This window comes from Trachemys scripta, chromosome 8 (assembly GCF_013100865.1).
Source record: "Trachemys scripta elegans isolate TJP31775 chromosome 8, CAS_Tse_1.0, whole genome shotgun sequence".
NCBI classification, from domain to species: Eukaryota; Metazoa; Chordata; order Testudines; family Emydidae; genus Trachemys; species Trachemys scripta.
In genome coordinates, this window is record NC_048305.1 from 46,940,863 (window position 1) to 46,961,231 (window position 20,369).

General features: G+C 52.0%; 1 protein-coding gene across 1 annotated transcript; it reads right to left on the reverse strand.

The window, feature by feature from the left end:
• Positions 1-5,289: 5,289 nt before the first annotated feature.
• Positions 5,290-8,512, reverse strand: LOC117882209 (14 kDa phosphohistidine phosphatase-like). Its single transcript, XM_034780273.1, has 3 exons — positions 8,300-8,512; positions 7,575-7,699; positions 5,290-5,479 (listed from the first exon to the last, which is right to left on the reverse strand). The coding sequence occupies exons 1-3, from the start codon at positions 8,439-8,441 to the stop codon at positions 5,387-5,389; spliced, it is 360 nt and encodes a 119-aa protein (XP_034636164.1). The 5' UTR covers positions 8,442-8,512; the 3' UTR covers positions 5,290-5,386.
• Positions 8,513-20,369: the final 11,857 nt, after the last annotated feature.

Genomic DNA, 20,369 nt, shown 5'->3' on the forward strand with positions numbered 1-20,369 from the left:
CAATGAAGCACTCTGGGATAGCTCCCGGAGGCCAATACTGTCAAATTCCATCCACACTACCCCAAATCCGACCCGGAAAGGCCGATTTCAGCACTAATCCCCTCGTTGGAGGTGGAATAAAGAAATTGGTTTAAAGGGCCCTTTAAGTCGAAAAAAAGGGCTTCGTCGTGAGAACGTGTCCAGGCTTAATTCGATTTAACGCTGCTAAATTCGACCTAAACTTGTAGTGTAGACCAGGCCAAAGACTTACAATTTCTAAGCATGGATGGTGATTGTCAGCAGTGACATTGAATGAGGGGAGCAAAGAGTTTTGGAGGAAAAAGTGAAGAGGACAGTTTTCACCATGTTAAGTTTAAGCTGATGGAAAGATCTCCAAGCAGGTGATGTCAGCTAGGCTGAGGAACAGGATTGGAGGAAGGGAGATGGATCAGAAGTGAAGAGGTAGATTTGTAAGTCTGGTGTAAATAGCAGTTGAAGCCATGCGACCAGATAGATTATCCTGAGAGAAAGCACAAAGGAAAAAGAAGGGGACCTAATTCTCAGCAGGAGAAACTGGACAACATTCTATACAGGCTTGAGGAGACATAACACGCACACCTACCTGAGCCTGAACCAGCCCAAAATTTCTCCAGAGGGAGCTAAGAAAACCTAGCCTGGCTTGACTCTGCTTATCTTTCCAGATTAGGCGAGATCAGGACTGTTAAGGGAAGTTATCCACACAGAAGACTTAGATAGTGAGGTTCATGAGCTGTAACTAAACATCTTTCCCGCACAAATGTAGATCTAATTTATAATTCTTTCCTTTGGCCATAGAAATCTTGGCATATGGGGATTGCCAACAATTTAATCTGGACTATTTTATATTGAAGCAGAATCAAACTATTAGGTATTTATAAGAACATAAGAAGGGCCGTATTGTGTGAGACCAATAGTCAGTCTTGCCCAGTAGCCTGACTCGGACAGTGGCCAATTCCAGAAGCTTCAGCAGGAATGAACAGAATGAGGCAATTATGAATGCTCCGTGCTATAGACCAGTCCCGGATTTTGGCAGTTGGAAGTTTAGGGACACTCAGAGCATGGTGTTGAATCCCTGAACATCTTGACTGTTCTATACCCCTGATCATTTTTGTTGCCCTTCTCTAATTCTAATGATCTTTTTTTGAGATGGGGCTAGGGTGACCAGATCAGCGCTATAAAATATCGGGACGTGGGGGGGAGAGGAGGGCGCGAGCAAAAAAAAAGGGGGGGGGCGCAGCAAAAAAAAAAAGGGAGTTTCAAAGGGGGCAGAGGCATTAGCAGGCCCCGACCGCATGTGCTGCCCTCCCCGAGGAGCCTCCCGCCCCCCGGCCCGCCATGGGCATATGTGGCGCATGGTGGGTCCGGGTAGGGGCAGCGTGGAACAGGCAGGGGCCGGGTGGGCGGCGCGGGGCGAATCCCCGCTGCTGCCGGGGAGCCCCGCCCCTCTCCCTCCCGCTCGCAGCTGCGGCTCCTTCCCGGTGGGACGCACCTCCCGCCGCCCCAGCCACATGTGGCGCGCGTCCCCCACACCTAGTCTCCCTCCCGCCGGGAAGGAGCCGCTGGACGCGCGCCGCATGTGCACAGGGCGGGCTGGAGGACGCGTCCAAGGAAGGAGCTACAGCCACGAGCGGGAGGGAGAGGTGCGGGGCTCCCCGGCAGCAGCGGGGTTTCGGCCCATGCCCCCGCGCCACCCACCCAGCTCCTGCCCGCTCCGCGCTGCCTCCAAGCTGCGCTCCTGGCCCCGGCCCCTGTGTGCAGTGGCCCGGGCAGGAGCCCTCTGGCGCGGCGGGGGGCTCAGAGCTGAGCCCCCCCGTCTCCTTCCCTTACCAGCCCCCCTTTGCCCACCTGCTGCCTGGGTGCCGGAGTTGACTCACCATCTTCAGGATCCAGGCACCGCCGCCACCTCCTCCCTCCAGGCTTGCGCCGCCATGCAGCTGCAAGCCTGGGAGGGAGGAGGAATGCTGCGTGGTTGGGGAAGAGGCGGGGCCAGGGCAGGGATTTGGGGAGGGAGCCAATGGGGGAAGGAGGGAGCGGAGCCAGGGCGGGGGGAGGGGGGGCGAGAGGCCCTTCTGGGAGGGTAAAATTTCTTGTTTGTCCAGTGTCCCGACCAAACATTGGTCGGGACGCGGGACAAAGAAGCAAATATCGGGATAGTCCCGATAAAATCGGGACATCTGGTCACCCTAGATGGCGCAAACAGAACTGCCTGCAGTATTCAAGGTGTGGGCATAACAGGGATTTATAGAGTGGCATTATATCTATCCCCTTCCTAATGGTTCCTAACATTCTTAGCTTTTTTGATGGCTGCTGCACATTAAGCAGCTCTTATTAGACATGACAACTCCAAGATCTCTCTTATTTTTTCTAATGTGCATTTGCCAGTTTGTTATCCAGTTACCCATTTTTATGAGATTCCTTTGTAACGCTTACCAGTCAGCTTTGGACTTAATTATCTTGAGTAATTTTGTATTGTCTGTAAATTTTGATATCTCACTGTTTACTCCCTTTTCCGTTTCATCTTTGAAATGTTGAGCAGCACAGGTTCCAGTACAACTCACTGCTGGATTCCACCATTTACCTCTCCATTGTAAAAACCAACCATTTATTCCTACCCTTTGTCTCCTGTCTTTTAATTAGTTCCTGATCCACGAGAAGACCTTCCCTCTTATCCCATGACTACCTACTTTGCTTAAGAGCCTTTGATGAGGGATCTTGTCAAAGGCTTTCTGAAAGTTCAAGTTCACCATATCCACTGGATCACCTTTGCCCACATACTTGTTGACACACTCAAAGAATTCTAATAGACAGGTGAGATATAATTTTCCGTTACAAACACTGTGTTGACTCTTCCCCAACATATCATATTCATCTTTGTGTCTAATAATGCTGTTCTTTACTTGTTTCAACCAGTTTACCTGATACTGAATTTAGGCTTACAGGCCTGTAATTACCAGAATCAACCACCTCTAGAACCTTTTTCAAAAACCAGCATTATATTAGCTACTCTCAGTCATGTGGTACAGAGGCTGATTTAAGCAACAGGTTACAGACCACAGTTAATAGTTCTGCAATGTCATAGTTGTATTCCTTCAGAACTCCTGGGTGAACACCAGTGTTCCCTCTAATTTTTCCTACCCATGTGTGGAATAAATTGTTATGTGTACAAATATGGAGGGGGATGTGTGACACATAACAAAATTCATGTGGTGGGGGTGGGACTGAGGGGTTGAGAGTGTGGGAGGGGTCTCAGGGCTGGGGCAGAGGGTTTGGGGTGCAGGGAGTGAGGGCTGCATCTGGAGGTGCCAGCTCTGGGGTGGGGCCAGGGATGAGAGGTTTGGGGTGCAGGAGAGTGCTCCAGGGCTACGGCAGGGAAAGAGGACTCCCCCCAGCCCTCTCTGCCGTGGCAGCGCCTGGGCTGGGGCGGCAGGATAGGCACCCCTCCACCGGCCCCTGCAGGTCTGGCTGGAACTAGGTTCAGGGAGCTGCGAGAGGTCCGGGGCTGGGTTTGGGAAGGGGTGCCCTACGACAGGTCTGGGCCAGGCCGTCCTAGTAGCAGCTGGAGCCAGGCCGCCCAGGTTCACGCTGCGCTGCCCCGGCCACAGCTGGGGCCAGACCATGACACGCCACCCTGGACAGGGTAGGGGCACCCCAGCCATGGCAGGTACGGGCTGCAGCATAGTTGGACCTCGGGGGGAGGGCCACCCCAGCCTTGGCAGGTTGGGGGCTAGAGGATGGGCGCCCCTCCTCCAGGAGCGGCAGGTCCCTGGGCGGATTCCCTGGGCGCCTGCGCAGCACTGAAAAGGCTGCTGTATGGCCATGCAGCTTTCAGGAAACTTAGGTAAATACCATTTGGGCCTGATGACTTATTACTGTTTATCAATTTATTCCAAAATCTTTGGAGGAACTGCCTCACATTGAAGTGACAGTAGAGATTTGTTACCTAAAAAGAAGGCTCATGAGTGACAATGAGCCCCAAATACTCTAGAGCAGCAGTTCTCAAACTTTTGCAACCCAAGGACCCCCCTTTTGATTTAAAAATTTTCAGGGACTCCTAATCCCCCTTCTCAGCCTTGCCCTGCCCCAATTCCCTGAGGCCACACCACTGCCCCACCCCTTCTCCGAGGCCCTGCCCCCTGCTCACTCCATGCATTGCTCACTCTTCCCCACCCTCACTAACTTTCACTAGGCTGCGGCAGGGGGTTAGGGTGCAGGCTCTGGGAGAGAGTATGGGTGCAGGATGGGGTGCAGGCTCTGGGGGTGGAGTTTGTGTGTGGGAGAGGGTGAGGCGCTTACCCAGGGCAGCTCCCAAAAGTGACTGGTCCATCCATCTGACAGTGGGTCTTGGGCAGGGAAGCCAGGGGATCTCTGCATGCTGCCCCTGCCTGCAGGCACCACCCCCGCAGCGCTCATTGGCCACAGTTCCCAGCCAATAGGCACTGCGGAGTCAGCACTCAGGGCGGAGGCAGCGCACTGAGACCCCCTGCTCCTTCCTCCCCCCCAGGGACATGCTGGCTGCTTCTGGAGTAGTGCGGAGCCAGGACAGGTAGGAAGCCTATTCCCCAGCGTGCTGAAAGGGAGGGGGAGGAGTTTCTCAGCATGGCCTACAGACCCCCTGGTGTACTCTCAGGGACCCCAGTTTGAGAAACACCGTTCTAACAAAGACAGCTGCAAAGAATGCATTTAGCTTCTCTGCAACAGCCTTGTCCTGCTTGAGTACTCCTTTAGCACTGGGTTGTCCAGTAGCCTTATTGACTGATAGGCTGCCAACCTCTGCTGTATTTAAATTATTTTGCTGATTGTTTGTGTCTTTAGCCAGTTGTTCTTCAAATTCTTTCTTATTATACTTTCAACCTTGTCAGCATTTATGCTGCTTTCTGTTTTCCTCAGTAGGATTTAATTCCAATATCTAAAGGATGGAGAACACACAAATCTTTTTATTCAGATAAAGCAGGGGTCCCCAACACGGTGCCTGCGGGTGCCATGGCGCCCGCCGAGGCATCCATGTGCGCCCGCCTACTGGCCGCCGGAAAAGCAGCTGCCGAAATGCCGTCGAGAAGCGGCAACGTCAAGAAGTGCTACCGCGGAAATGCTGCTGAATTTCGGGGGTAACGCCTCTCGATGACGCTGTTTCACGGCGGCATTTCGGGGGTGACGCCTCTTCACGTTGCTGCTTCACGGTGGCATTTCGGCAGCTGCTTGTCCAGTGGCCATGGTCCTGGGTGGCTAGTTGTCCGGCACCCGCCCCACGGAAAAGGTTGTGGACCACTGAGATAAAGCTAACAGTGATTTATTTGAACACAATGTATACAATACTATATCAACAGCTAGAGTGCAAACTGCTTTGTATTTCAGATTCCAGAGTAGTTTTTCATTTCTTGTCATCTGACCAAGTGATTTCATAGTCTCGGTATACTTTTTTCAGTATTTCTACGGTCACTGCATGATCTGCTTTACCATATCCCTGCAAAAAAGATAAGAAAAGATTTTAAAGGGATGCAAAATATAAGGCTACAAGAGTATCAAGTTCCAGTTAACATTTTAAATATCCAGATTTATGGCCTTATGCTTCCCCCTGCACAGAAGTCCCACTGAGGTGAAGCTAGTTCTGTTTATTACCTTTCAAGAATATCTGAATTAAAATGTTTCAGAGTTAGAAGCCAGGAAAATCCGAAGAAAGAACGAGGTACTTGTGGCACCTTAAGAGACTAACAAAGTATGCATTAGCATACATCGGATGAAGTGGGTTTTAGCCCACAAAAGCTTATGCTCAAATAAATTTGTTAGTCTCTAAGGTGCCACAAGTACTCCTCGTGCTTTTTGCTGATACAGACTAACACGCCTACCACTCAGGAAAATCAGAGTTAAGGTTGCACTTAACAAGGCATTAATTCTCACTTAGGTGACCACAAGAGCCTTAACTCTGCTCCAAGAGGACCACAGAAGTAAATTGACATCTAAACTGCATGTTATACAACTAATACAAAAAGTTGTTTTCTACACACAAGGTTTGCCCACATAAACAAGCATGGCTATATCAGACACAAGTAGCCTTGAAAGAATTAGCCTTTTAATTGGTAAACATTGATTTCACCATATACACAAAATATATTGTCATTGATAATAATCAGAATGTACAGATAGGCAAAGAAAGAAACATGCTGCTTGAAAACTTAGTTTGATTTAAGGATATTTACTTTGTATATTTTGACATGTGATGTTGACCATTTGTATTTTAATGGTTAGAAAGCTTGAACTTTTTGCATCTGAACGTCTACTGCTATTAAATTATTGTCTAAGCCGACTACCACCCCCAATAATGTAGGAAGCTAGTAGCTGAGCTCCAGTGCTGTCTCAGACATTGCTTTACAGGGGACTGGGGAAAGGTACTATCATTGCCTTATAGTGATAGCCTCAAGGAGCTCAATCTATTTAGTCCCAGCCACAGAGTTCACTTCAAAGAACTCCTCAAGCATTTCTCTAATTCTCATCGTTTATCCAAGAGCTAAGAATCAATGGCCCCATTTCACATAACTACTTCCCTATTTTTAAAGTCACACAACAAAAAACCAGGACAAGAGCCAAGTTGCTTTGATTTACAGGCCAAGATGTAACCCGTTATTCCAGAGTGCCAATCAGCTTTTCTGTATCTCCGTTTTTCTGTCTGACAAAGTGAAACTTTGCAGTTACGCAGCATGCTTCTGTACAGTTCAGGGCACTTGACAATGGTGGGCAAACAAGGTGTGGGGTATAGCTGACTACCCCTTCTCCCACTATCTTGGTGGCAGAAGAGAGAGATGCTGCTGCCTGTGCTGCACACCACCACCATTAATCCAGAAGTCTGGTCATGAATTGTTTGATTCTGCCACGAATATTGAGCAGGCTCTAGAAGACCCCTAATGTTGCATGCCATGTCCCCTCCCTATAGAGCTTTGCCCCCACAATATGATATCTGAGAAAGAGCCCTAATTAAAAAAAAAAGTTTAATCCGGTTTGGGGCTATAATTGACCCGGAGGAAAAGTGACCTTGAAGAACTGCTACTTTCTATACAGGATTCAAATAACATGTCTTTACATCACATGCAACTAGTCTGCTCTTGTCCACATCACTCAAGAAATCCTTGTTTCTTATCATCTACTCTCTGCAGTGGTGAGGTGGGATGGAGACTGCAGTGTGTTCCACATATATGGATAATTCATTGCTTCTATTGGTCATTTATAAACAGAATGTATTTACATACTGAACCATGTGAGTAAGTGATACATACACAGAGGCATGCTCTATAGCTACAGTACAGGATTGTGAGTCAGGAGCTGCTGAGTTCCAATTACAGCCCTGGAACCAATTACTGTGTGACTGTCAGTAAGTCAATCTAACCTCTCTGCTGTAGTTTCCCCATCTAAAATAGGCCATCTTTACCCACCTCATAGGTGAGCTGTATGGACTAACTAATTAATGCTTATAAGTGATCCATCAGAGTGCTGAGAATTATTACTAGTATTTTTATATAGAGCCCTAAAATGTTGAATTTTCAAGGAAACTAATACATGGCACTTACTGTGGAGAGACCAAATACCCTCATTTTCTTGTCTTTGCTATTATGGTCAATTTTTCCTCCTCCAAGGCACTTGCATTCAAAGCCCAACTTTTCCATTTCAGGGTTTACTTTTTCAAATATATGATCTGCAAAATGAAGCCAGTTCAATCCATTAACCAGAACTCAGGTTTCACTTGGTGATTACTTCCAGTCCTCTCTTTTCAGCTACCTAGTAATTTTTTCCGGTTTCCTTGGGGAAGCTGGTAAGTGAAGGAAAAGACCCGTTGTTACCTACACAGCTGGGCCCTAGCAAATCCCAGAACAGTGGCTGCCGGTTCCACCCTCTCACCAAGTGAGAGGCTGCTCAGAAGTTCATGTTTCTGACTGAAATGTACCAGGGCTGGATACCAGAGCAAGTCGCGGCGCAGCCACAGGAGGGATTGCACAGGCACAGCCCCCCAGTGCGGCCGAGGCCTAGAAGCACCCAGGGCAACAGGGCCGCTGGGAGGAGGGAAGGGGGTAAGAGCAGCGCCCCGCTCAGTGGGGAGAGCGCTATCCGCGCAGCAGCAGCTCTGCGGCAGCCGGGCCACCCCAGACGTGCAGCAGCTGCAGCAGGGGCGGAGCGGCCCGCGGCGGGGCAGCCGGCTCCCGCCTCAAGAAAGCGGTTCGGAGGGGGCGATCGGTCCGGGCGGTGCATTTGGCGCCAGCCGGGCTTTGCCCGCCATTGGCTCGCGGCACCGACTCACTGTGGAACTCGGCGGCCGCGGTGCCCCTGACGACGTCCCGGTGCTCGGCTCCCCCCACGCGCTGCACCCGCACCAGGATGTACTTGAACGTGCCGTCCGGATCGATCTCCACCGCGGGCACCGACTCGAGCTGCCCGGCCATGGCCACCCCTCGGGGCTGAGAGCGGTCCGACCACCGCTGCTCCGCGCATGCGCCAAGCGCACTAAGCAGTGGGCGGATTGAAGGGACCGTTACCAGCCTGCATGACGGAGGGGGCGGGGCTACGGCTGTCGTGAAGGCTGAGGGACAAGAGCGGCCGGAGTTGTAGTGACCTTTGTGACGTGCTGTATTAGGAGGCGGGGCCATGCCAATAGGCGGTGAGACTGTTGGCGGGTGGTGCTGGTAGAGGGGCGCGTCCCGAATTCTCACATGCACTAGGGGTGGGTAGGGGGCGTTCAAAAATCAAGAGAGACTAAAAAACACAATATAACCTTTTTTAAAAACAAAACAAAACAAAAGCTTTATGATTTTTGGGCCAATCATCCCAATCTCATAATTTGCGGGAGCCTGATTCATGATTTTTGATCTCTTGAGATTGGCAATACTGAAAAAAAATGGTTATTTACCTTTCTGTAACTGTTGTTCTTCGAGATGTGTTGCTCATATCCATAGGCGTGTGCAGCACGTTTCATTAGGGTGTGCACCCAGGGAGTCCTGCCCTAGGCCCGTCCCCACCCTGCCCCATCCACTCCCTCCTACTTCCCGCCCCCTGACTGCCCCCCTCAGAACTCCCAACCCCCCCTGCTCTTTGTCCCCTGACTACCTCCTCCTGGGACCCCTGCCCCTAACTGCCCCCCAGGACCTTATCCCCTATCTAAGCCTCCCTGTTTCTTGTTCCCTGCCTGCCCTCTTAGGACCCTACCCCTGTCCCCTGTCTGCCCCGACCCTTATCCACACCCCCACCCCCAGACAGGGCCCTGGGACTCCCATGCCTATCCAACTGCTCCCCGTGCCCTGACAAGACCTCCAGAACTCCTGACCCATCCAACCCTCCCCTGCTCCCTGCCTTCCCCAAACTATCTCCACACTCCTGCCTCCTGACAGCCCCCCCCCCCAGAACTCCTGACTCATCCAACCCCCCAGCTCCTTATCCCCTGACCACCCCCTCAAGAGACCCCCCTACCCTAACTGCCCCCCAAGGACCCTCCTTGCTCTCTGTCCCCTGACTGCCCTGACCCCTATCCATCCCCCACTCCTGACAGACCCCAGGACTCCCATGCCCCATCCAACCCCCCTTGCTCCCTGACTGCCCCCTCCAGAGACCCCCACCCCAACCACCCCCCTGGGATCTCACCCCCTATCCAACCCACCCTGGTCCCTGTCCCCTGACTACCACCACCCTTATCCAACCAGGGCCGGCTCCAGGTTTTCTGCCATCCCAAGCGGCAAAAAAAAAAACAAACAAAAAAAAAAAACCTGCGGCAGCGCAATCGCACCACTCCACTCTTCAGTGGCAATTCGGCGGCAGGTCCTTCGCTCCGAGAGGGACTTGCCGCCGAATTGCCGCTGAAGACCCAAACGTGCCACCCCAATAGCGGCCGGAGTGCCGCCCCTTAGTATTGGCCGCCCCCAGCATCTGCTTCTTTAGCTGGTGCCTGGAGCTGGCCCTGTATCCAACCCCCCCCCGCCCCAGACCCCTTACCATGAGGCTCCTAGCAGCATGTTTTGCTCCGTGCAGAGCCAGACGCTGCCCCGCGCATGGGTGGCAGGTTTGTAGAAATGTTGGTGGTGCCCAGAATCTGCCCCCTCAACTCCTCCCCCTACTTGCGTAAGGCTCTGGGATGGAGTTTGGGTGGGGGAGGGGGCCTGGGGTGCAGGCTCTGGGATGGAGTTTGGGTGCTGGATGCAGGCTCCAGGCTGGGGCAGGAGGTCAGTGTGCAGGAGGGGTGAGGGGTGCAGGCTCTGGGACGGAGTTTGGGTGCAGGCTCTGGGCTGGGGGTGAGGGCGTAGGAGGGGGTGAGGGATGCAGGCTCTGGGAGGGAGTTTGGGGGGCAGAAGGGGGTATGTGGGAAGGGGGAGGGGGTGCACGCTCTGGGAGGGAGTTTGGGGATAGGAGGGGGTGCAGGGGTGAGGGCTCTGGCTGGGGATGAGGGGTTCACGATGCAAGAAGGGGCTCAGGGCTGGAGCAGAGGATTAGGGTGAGGGGGGATGAGGGCTCTGGCTGGGGCTGAGGGGTTTACAATGCAGGAGGGGGCTCAGGGCTGGGGAGAGGATTAGGGTACAGGGGGATGAGGGCTGGGGTTGAGGGGTTTGGGGCGTTGGAGAGGCTCAGGGCTAGGATGGAAGGGCATGGTAAGGGCAGCCTGCCCTGCCATTAGGGGATGGGGGGCACTAGGACCCTGGGGCAGCAGACAGCAGTTGAGCAGGAATGTTCTACACCAGCAGCACAAGCAGGCACGGGAGAGACGCACGCTGCTTTCTTTCAGGCAGGGACGCTCCGGGGCAGGGGTGGGGAGACCCGTGTGAGGGTGGCAGGCGAGACCCATGGGAGGAGGGTGGCTGGCAGGGGGGAGACCCGCGGAGTGGGGGTAGCAGGCGGGGGCTGTCCCGGAGAGGTGGGGGTGGGGCCGGCGGCTTGCTGCGCTGGGACAGTGGAGCCATTTGCCCACCCCTGCATTAGGGTGTGCCTGGGCACACCCGGCATACCCAATGCGCACGCCTATGCTCATATCTATTCCAGTTAGGTGTGTGCGCGCACGGATGTCGGAAATTTTTACCCTAGCAGCTATCCGTCAGGCCCGCTGGGGAGCTCCCTGGAGTGGCGCCGAAATGGCCATCTATATAAGCCCCTGCCAGCCCGACCTCCCTTCAGTTCCTTCTTGCTGGCTACTCCAACAGAGGGGAAGGTGGAGGGAATGGAATAGATATGAGCAACACATCTCGAAGAACAACAGTTACAGAAAGGTAAGTAACCGCTTTTTCTTCTTCGAGTGATTGCTCATATCAATTCCAGTTAGGTGACTCCCAAGCCTTACCTCGGAGGTGGGGTCGGAGTCAAGGAACCGCATATTGAAGGATCGCTCTGCCAAAGGCTGCATCATCCCGAGAGTGCTGGATGATGGCATAGTGGGACGTGAAGGTATGAACTGAGGCCCACGTGGCAGCCCTGACGACGCCTGAGCTCTCGTGGAGTGAGCCGTAATAGCAGGTGATCCATGAAGATATTCGTTGAGAGGAGACCGGGGTGACTTTCATCCATTCCACAATGGCGACAAACAACTGAGTTGTTTTACGAAAGGGCTTTGTCCGGTCTATATAGAAGGTGAGTGCCCTTCTAACGTTGAGAGAATGGAGGTGTTGTTCACGTAGGTCAGCATGCGGTTTTGGGTAGAAAACCGGTAGGAAAGTATCCTGGCTCACGTGGAAGCTGGACACCACTTTTGGTAGAAAAGCCGGATGAGGTCTTAGTTGGACTTTATCTTTATGAAAGATGGTATAGGGCGGCTCACATGTGAGAGCTCGTAGTTCGGAGACCCGAAGTGCAGAAGTGATGGCCACTAGGAAGGTGACCTTCCAGGAGAGAGAGAAAAGAGAGCAGGTGGACAGCGGCTCGAAAGGAGGGCCCATAAGGCAGGAGAGGACCAAGTTAAGATCCCATGCAGGCACGTGTGGCTTTGTCGGAGGATGGATTTTCTCCAGGCCTTTGAGGAAACACTGCACGACCGAGTGTGCAAACACCTGGCACCCTGCCGTGCCTGGGTGAAATGCAGAAATGGCCGCAAGGTGGACCTTAAGGGATCCAAAGGCTAGGTGCTGGTCCTTTAAGGACATTAGGTAGTCCAAGATGCACAGAATGGAAGCCTGGGGCGGGGGCACCTGCCACTGAGTGCACCGGCTGGAAAACCTCTTCCACTTAGCCTCATAGTTAAGCCTAGTTAATGGCTTCCGACTTTCCAGAAGCACCCGCCTTACCGAATCCGAACAGGCGCGTTCAGCCTGGTTCAGCCACGGATCCTCTACGCCGTGAGGTGGAGTGACTGAAGGTCCGGGTGTAGGAGACGACCGTGGTTCTGGGAGATGAGGTCGGGGTCGAGAGGAAGACGTAGAGGGGCCTGAATTGACAGGTCCAGCAGGGTCGGGTACCAACACTGACACGGCCAGGCAGGGGCTACCAGTATGACATCTTCCTTGACCCGGCGGACCTTGAGGAGCACCTTGTGAATCAGTGGGAATGGTAGGAAGACATACAGCAACTGGCCCGACCACGTGATCTGAAAGGCATCTGCTAACGAGCCCGGGCTGTGACTCTGGAAGGAGCAGAAAACTGGACACTTTCTGTTGGTCCGCGAAGCAAACAAGTCAATTCGGGGAAACCCCCAGGTGCGGAAAACGGAATGAATGATATCTGGGCGTATGGACCATTCGTGAGTCAGAAAATGCCTGCTCAAAGTATCTGCCAGAACGTTTTGGACACCTGGCAGGTACGAGGCCTGAAGGATGATGAGGTGGGCTAAGCAGAAGTCCCACAGAAAGAGGGCTTCTTGGCAGAGCCCCGATGACTGGGCTCCGCCTTGCTTGTTCAGGTAGAACATGGCCTTGGTGTTGTCCGTTAGGTCTGCTATGCAGTAGCCCCGCAAGTGGGGAAGAAAGGCTTGGCATGCAAGGCGGATTGCCCTGAGCTCTCTGATATTGATGTGCAGCGACAGCTCACTCTCGTGCCATAAGCCCTGCATTGTCAGGCTGCCGAGGTGGGCTCCCCATCCCAGGGCAGATGCCTCTGTAACCAGAGTCAAAGTGGGTTGGAGGGGATGGAACGGGATCCCGGCGCCCACCATCTGAGGGTCCAGCCACCACTGCAGGGAGTCGAGTGTGCACTTTGGGACCGTGAGGACCATTTCTAGGCTGTCGCGTCCCGGTCGATAGGCAGACAACCACGTCTGAAGTGGCCTGAGCCTTAGCCTGGCGTGTTGCACCACGTATGTACAGGACACCATGTGACCCAGCAGCCTGAGGCACTGCCTTCCTGTGGTCGTGGGAAATTTGCAGAGGCTGGTAATTATGCCTGGTGCCGTGCTTCCAGAAGGAAAGCCCTCGCTTGGTTTGCATCCAGGACTGCTCCTATAAACTCTATTGTTTGAGTAGGGGCGAGGACGGACTTGCTGAGGTTTACCATGATACCCAAGCGAATGAACGTGTCTATGAGTAGGTGTACCTGCGGTGGATGTGATGGTGAGACCGATCCCGTATAAGCTAGTCGCCTAGGTACGGGAAGACATATACGTGTTGTCGGCAAAGAAAGGCAGCCATGACCGCCATGCACTTGGTAAAGATGCGGGGGGCTGTGCACAAGCCAAACAGGAGGGCTGTGAACTGATAGTGCGTCTTGTCCACCACGAAACGGAGGAAACGTCTGTGAGGCGGAGTAATCAAAATGTGAAAGTACGTGTCTTTCATATCGAGGGTGGCATACCAGTCTCCCGGATCCAGTGAAGTGATGATAGTGACTAAGGAGACCATACGGAACTTCAGGTTGACGATGTACTTGTTGAGCTCCCTGAAGTCCAGAATAGGTCTTAGGCTTCCCTTTGCCTTGGGGACAAGGAAGTAGCGGGAGTAAAAACCCTTGCCCCTGAGCTCCTGTGGAACTTCCTCGATTGCCCTGAGGGCAAGGAGGGATTGAACCTCCTGGATGAGGAGTTGCTTGTGAGAAGCGTCCCTGAAGAGGGACGGGGAAGGCGGGATGGAATGGAAATGGATAGAATATCCCATCTGCACTGTGCGGAGGACCCAACGGTCCGAGGTAATATGGGACCAGGCATGGTAGAAATGGGATAGACGATTTAGAAAGGGATAACTGTCTGGGGTAAGAACTGGTAGTCCGTCCTCTGGCACACCTTCAAAATGAGCACTTAGGGCCCAGGGATGGCTTAGACTGTCCTTGAGGAGGCGTGAGATGGTCTACATCGAGAGTATCTATCCTCTGCGACGAGAGGGTCCTGCCTCGGTCTAGGAGGGAAAGGACGTTGCTGGCCTAAAGGGCTTCCTCTGGTTAGCCGGGGTATGCATACCTAAGGACTTAATGGTGTTTCTCGTGTCCTTTAAGGTATGCAGGCGGGAGTTAGTTTGATCTGCAAACAAGCCCTGGCCATCGAAAGGGAGGCCCTGGATGGTATGCTGAACCTCAGGCGGGAGGCCGGAGGACTGAAGCAGGCATTCCACCGCATAGGGATTCCCGACCCCAGAGTGTGCACAGCCGCATCCGCAGCATTGAGGGAACCGTGGAGGGAGGTCCTAGCAACCAATTTATCCTCCTCAGCAATGGCCCCCAGTTCTTTTTTTTTTTTTTTTTTAAATGGAGATATCCTATCTCCTAGAACTGGAAGGGACCTTGAAGGTCATTGAGTCCAGCCCCCCTGCCTTCACTAGCAGGACCAAGTACTGATTTTGCCCCAGATCCCTAAGTGGTCCCCTCAAGGATTGAACTCACAACCCTGGGTTTAGTAGGCCAATGCTCAAACCACTGAGCTATCCCTCCCCCCCTTGTTCTGTACGAGCCTTTGCTAGGAGAAGACCTTTGAATTTGAGGACCGCAGACCAAGAGTTAAAATTGTACCTACTGAGGATCGCCAGCTGGTTAGCGATCCGCAGCGAGAGACCCCCAATAGAATAAACCTTTCTCCCAAAAAGGTCCCGCCATTTTGTGTCTTTATATTTGGGAGCAGGCCCTTGCTGGCCCTGTCTCTCCCTGGCATTTACCGCATCTACCACAAGCGAACATGGGGCAAGGTGAGTAAAAAGGTATTCATAACTCCTGGTGGGGACAAAGTACTTTCTTTCTACCCCCTTAGCTGTGGGGGGAATGGAGACCGGGGTTTGCCAGAGAGTCTCTACATTGTTTTGGATGGTTTTATTCATGGGAAGGGCCACCCTGGAGAGCCCGTCCGGTCCTAGAATGTCCACCATGGGGTCCTCATCCTCCACAACCTCCTCAATTTGGAGGTTCATATTGAGAGCCATGCACCTCAACAATTCTTGGACGGCAGATGACACTAAACTGGGAGGAGTGGTAGATACGCTGGAGGGTAGGAATAGGATACAGAGGGACCTAGACAAATTAGAGGATTGGGCCAAAAGAAACCTGATGAGGTTCAACAAGGACAAGTGCAGAGTCCTGCACTTAGGGTGGAAGAATCCCATGCACTGTTACAGACTAGGGACCAAATGGCTAGGAAGCAGTTCTGCAGAAAAGGACCTAGGGGTTACAGTGGATGAGAAGCTGGATTTGAGTCAACAGTGTGCCCTTGTTGCCAAGAAGGCTAACGGCATTTTGGGCTGTATAAGTAGGGACATTGCCAGCAGATCGAGGGACGTGATCGTTCCCCTCTATTCGACATTGGTGAGGCCGCATCTGGAGTACTGTGTCCAGTTTTGGGCCCCACTCTACAAGAAGGATGTGGAAAAAATTGGAAAGAATCCAGCAGAGGGCAACAAAAAAGATTAGGGGGCTGGAGCACATGGCTTATGAGGAAAGGCTGAGGGAACTGGGATTGTTTAGTCTCCAGAAGAGAAGAATGAGGGGGGATTTGATAGCTGCTTTCAACTACCTGAAAGGGGGTTCCAAAGAGGATGGATTTAGACTGTTCTCAGTGGTACCTGATGACAGAACAAGGAGTAATGGTCTCAAGTTGCAGTTGGGGAGGTTTAGGTTGGATATTAGGAAAAACTTTTTCACTAGGAAGATGGTGAAGCACTGGAATGGGTTACCTAGGGAGGTGGTGGAATCTCCTTCCTTAGAGGTTTTTAAGGTCAGGCTTGACAAAGCCCTGGCTGGGATGATTTAGTTGGGAATTGGTCCTGCTTTGAGCAGGGGGTTGGACTAGATGACCTTCTGAGGTCCCTTCCAACCCTGATATTCTATGATTCTATGACCCTAAAGTCCTTCGGAGGTGGCCCAGACGTGGACTTGCCAGCCATAGCCTCATCGGGGAGAACGAGGATGACTCCACTGGGAGGGCCGGTGCGGATGTAGCATCCTGGTTGGACATGGGTGGCTCCTTCTGGGGAGCTGGGGTAGCCTCTATCGCAGGCGCTGGCTCCACAGGTTGGTCTGGGTCAGAAGGAGGGCAGCTGAGAGTTGCCTCAGGAGGCCTAGCGCTCGACCGAGACAGTGGCTGGGCAACTGGGGGTGCGCCCTGGGCTTGATGGTATGCCCAGGGTGTCAAAAATTGCTACTGGAGTTGCCAGTGGGTCACTGGTGGAACTTGGCCGAGGCTCCCTGGGCCAGAATGAGGGATGTCTGAGATCCCTGAGACTGTCTCTGACCTGCCAGAAGGGGATTGGGACCGCGACGGCCAAGGAGGGGCGGTGTGGGAGTGGATCAAAGCAGGCACTGAGTCTCTTGGGAGGCACAGGGCACGCGGGGATCGGCACTGTGAGGCTGATCGTGACCGCGACCGGTGTCGTGTTGGCGAGCGGTGCCGTGATGGCAAGTGGTGCCGAGCTGGAGAGCGGTGCCGCGATGCCAATCAGTAGTGGACTGCAGACTGGTGCCATGGTGATCATTGACGTGGGGATCGGAGACCCGCACCTCGTCGGTCCGAGCGGTGCCGCGAGGTCACCAATCGTGACCTGAACCTCGAGCAGGACCATGTTCGTGCAGTCGAAAGTGACCTCGAGTGGGAATGGCTCCGAGGTTTGAGACCACGGGACCAGCGCCGCGAGTCAGACCGGTGTCGTGAGTCAGACTGGGACCTGGGGCGGTGCCAGGACTCAGAACAGCACTGGGACTCTGAGCGGGAATGAGATGCTGAGCTGAGGGCTGACAGCCCGAACATCGTCGGTTTGCCCTTGGATGGCACCGGGACCCATGCTGGGGCTGGTGCTGGGACCGGAGGCACCGGAGCCGTCATCTAGATGAGACCTCTCGCCGCCTCCAAGGTGTCCGGCGTGGACGGTAAAATGATCTCTTCTACTTGCACTCTCCCGCGTGGAGGGCTGGCCTGAAGAGATCTAGGCATGGTGGCCTGCTTAGAGGTCTGGCCAGGGTCTTGCTCCGTTGGGACCGTGGTAACTGTCTCGATCCTAAGAGGGGTCCTCCCACGGTTTGCTTCTTGGCAGCAACTGGGGAATGGGAATGGTGCCGAGGTGGGCATTTTTGGGGCCCGGGAGATCGCTGGTCCGAGATGAGCGTGGGATCTTCTGTAGTGCCGAAGACGGTTCCGCTGGAGGAGCGCTCCGCACTGAGGCGCTCGGGCCTGCATCTTGAGAGGACCACAGGGCCGACTCCATGAGGAGTTGCCTAAGACGAAACTCCCTCTCTTTACGTGTCCGAGGTTTGAATGCAGTTGTCCGCTTGATGGCCCTCCCCCAGACACCTGAGACAGGAATCGTGCGGGTCGCCCATAGACATGGGCCTGTTGCAAGACTTGCAAGGCTTGAAGCCCTGAGACGGCATGCCCCAGGGCCCCGCAGGGCAGCCGTTGACGAGACTGCCCTCAACAGCTAAATTACACTTAATACTATAGAAAAACAATTAACACTTAATACTAACTACTAACTATTAACAATTAACCAACGATGAAGATAAGAGAACGCTAGGGATAAGTGGAACACTTGATAAGACAGGAGACCACTGTTCCAACAACCGTCACAGGCGGTAAGAAGGAACTGAAGGGGGTCGGGCCGGCAGGGGCTTATATAGATGGCCATTTTGGCGCCACTCCAGGGGGCTCCCCAGCCGGCCCAATGGATAGCTGCTAGGGTAAAAGTTTCCGATATCCGTGCACGCGGCACGCATACACACCTACCTGGAATTGATATGAGCAATCACTCGAAGAATAATAATAATTATTTGCCTCTGAGTTAGGGGTCACTTTTTCTAGCTGTTCTCTGTAACCATGAGCACTAGAAACTTAAAAAAAAAAACATTAAAACCAAGATTCTCTGTTGATCCCTTGATTCCCGGAGGTGTGTCTTTAAGAAATGCACCAAATGTCACAAGACATGCAATCAAATTGTGAAAGTTCACAATACTTTCTATTTGAAAAAATGGAATAAACTTATTGAAGTTGCTTCTGTTTCATGGGTTTTACATGGCTCAATCTGGAGGTATTTTAAAATGTTTTTATAAATATATTTTTAAAAATTGATTTTTATGTTCTCTTTTTTTCATTCCTTTTTTTTCTGTCTTCCTTTTTTCCAGTAATTTTTGAGGAAGAATTTTTTTCCTTGGAAAATGACTCAGAAAAAAAAAAGTAGAAAAAGGAAAGGAAAAATGAAACATATCAACATATTTATAACAAACTTAAAACAATGTTTAAAAATATTTTATTTTATTTTTCAACTAAGATACTTTTTGTTAAAAAGGAAATGTGATCAGCTCTAATAGGGAAACCCAGAGGTGACCTTCAAATGTTTGTTAAATGGGTGGGTTTGTGTTTCTCCCGTTTATGATGGTTTTCAGCTTTGTAAGGTTTTTTCCTTGTTTTTTTTTAACCTTCAAAATAGCCAGAGTGTCCAATTTTTCGGACACATTGGAAGGTCTCAGAAATGTTTATTATGAACTCCTAAACAGAAAAGGAGCAAGGATGATAGTTCTTTAATAAATGCTTATGTTAATTAGTCATTCCCATTGCTAACCCCAGGTATTCCAAAGTCATGAGTCAGGCCTGAAGAAATTATGAGACTGGTTTAGAAATAATAAATTCTGGGTTCTATTTCTTTGCCTTCTGATTTTTGAAACTCTAGGTTATACACATTTTCAAGCTTTTCTCCACAACCACCATTTTTAAAAAATGAAAGCTGAGATGCTCATGTAATCAATTAACTCCACATACAGAGGCTTTAAGAAAAACACCAAATATTTCAAGACTTGTGATAAAATTGTGAGAGTTTGCAATGCTGCATTAAGGTTAAAGAGGCATTAACAAAAACAAAGAGAGTTTTAAATTCTTGTACCTTTCAATTGCTCAGCTTTCCCTGACTTGGATCTTGTGATGTCACCATTTCACTAGTTCTCTAGTCATCATTGACTAGAGTTTTCATTCCATCTTAGGGTATGTCTACACTACGAGAGTAGTTCGATTTTACTTAAAGCGAATTTGTGGAACCGATATTACAAAGTCGAACGTGTGTATCCACACTAAAGACAGTAATTCAACTTTGTGAGTCCACAAGCGTCGACATTGGAAGCGGTGCACTATGGGTAGCTATCCCACAGTTCCTGCAGTCCCCGCTGCCCACTGGAATTCTGGGTTGAGCCCGCAATGCCTGCTGGGGCAAAAAATGTGTCGAGGGTGGTTTTGGGTAACTGTTGTCATTCAACCCTCACTCCCGCCCTCCCTCTGTGAAAGCGCCTGCGGGCAATCAGTTTGCGCACTTTTCTGGTGATTGACAGCGCAGACGCCACAGCACTGCAAGCATGGAGCCCGCTGCGATATGGCCGTTGTCAACACCTCACGCCTTATCATCCACCTTTTTCAGAGGCAGATGCTGAGAAATCGGGCGAGGAGGCTACGGCAGCACGGTGAGGACATTAAGTCTGAGAGGGGCACAGACCTCTCACCAAGCACGGGATCCCGCGCCGTGGACATCATGGTGGCAATGGGTCATGTTGATGCTGTGGAACGGCGATTCTGGGCCCGGGAAACAAGCACGGACTGGTGGGACCGCATAGTGCTGCAGGTCTGGGATGAATCACAGTGGCTGCAAAACTCTCGGATGCGTAAGGGAACTTCCCTTGAACTTTGTGAATTGCTGTCCCCTGCCCTGAAGTGCAAGGACACCCGGATGCGAGCAGCCCTGATTGTCCAGAAGCGAGTGGCCATAGCCCTCTGGAAGCTTGCAACGCCAGACAGCTACCGGTCAGTCGCGAACCAATTTGGAGTGGGCAAATCTACCGTGGGGGTTGCTGTGATGCAAGTAGCCAACGCAATTGTTGAGCTACTGCTCTCAAAGGTAGTGACCCTGGGAAACGTGCAGATGATCATAGATGGCTTCGCTGCGATGGGATTTCCAAACTGCAGTGGGGCTATAGATGGAACTCACATCCCTATCCTGGGACCAGACCACCAGGCCAGCCAGTACATTTTC

What these genes read in the sequence shown, in the direction of transcription:
- LOC117882209 (XM_034780273.1), bottom strand. Translation starts at nt 8,441, where the DNA reads ATGGCCGGGCAGCTCGAGTCGGTGCCCGCGGTGGAGATCGATCCGGAC. An exon ending in CGCGGCCGCCGAGTTCCACA is followed by an intron (nt 7,700 to 8,299) that starts GTGAGTCGGTGC and finishes TTCATTTTGCAG; the next exon opens with ATCATATATTTGAAAAAGTA. An exon ending in GGGTATTTGGTCTCTCCACA is followed by an intron (nt 5,480 to 7,574) that starts GTAAGTGCCATG and finishes TCTTTTTTGCAG; the next exon opens with GGATATGGTAAAGCAGATCA.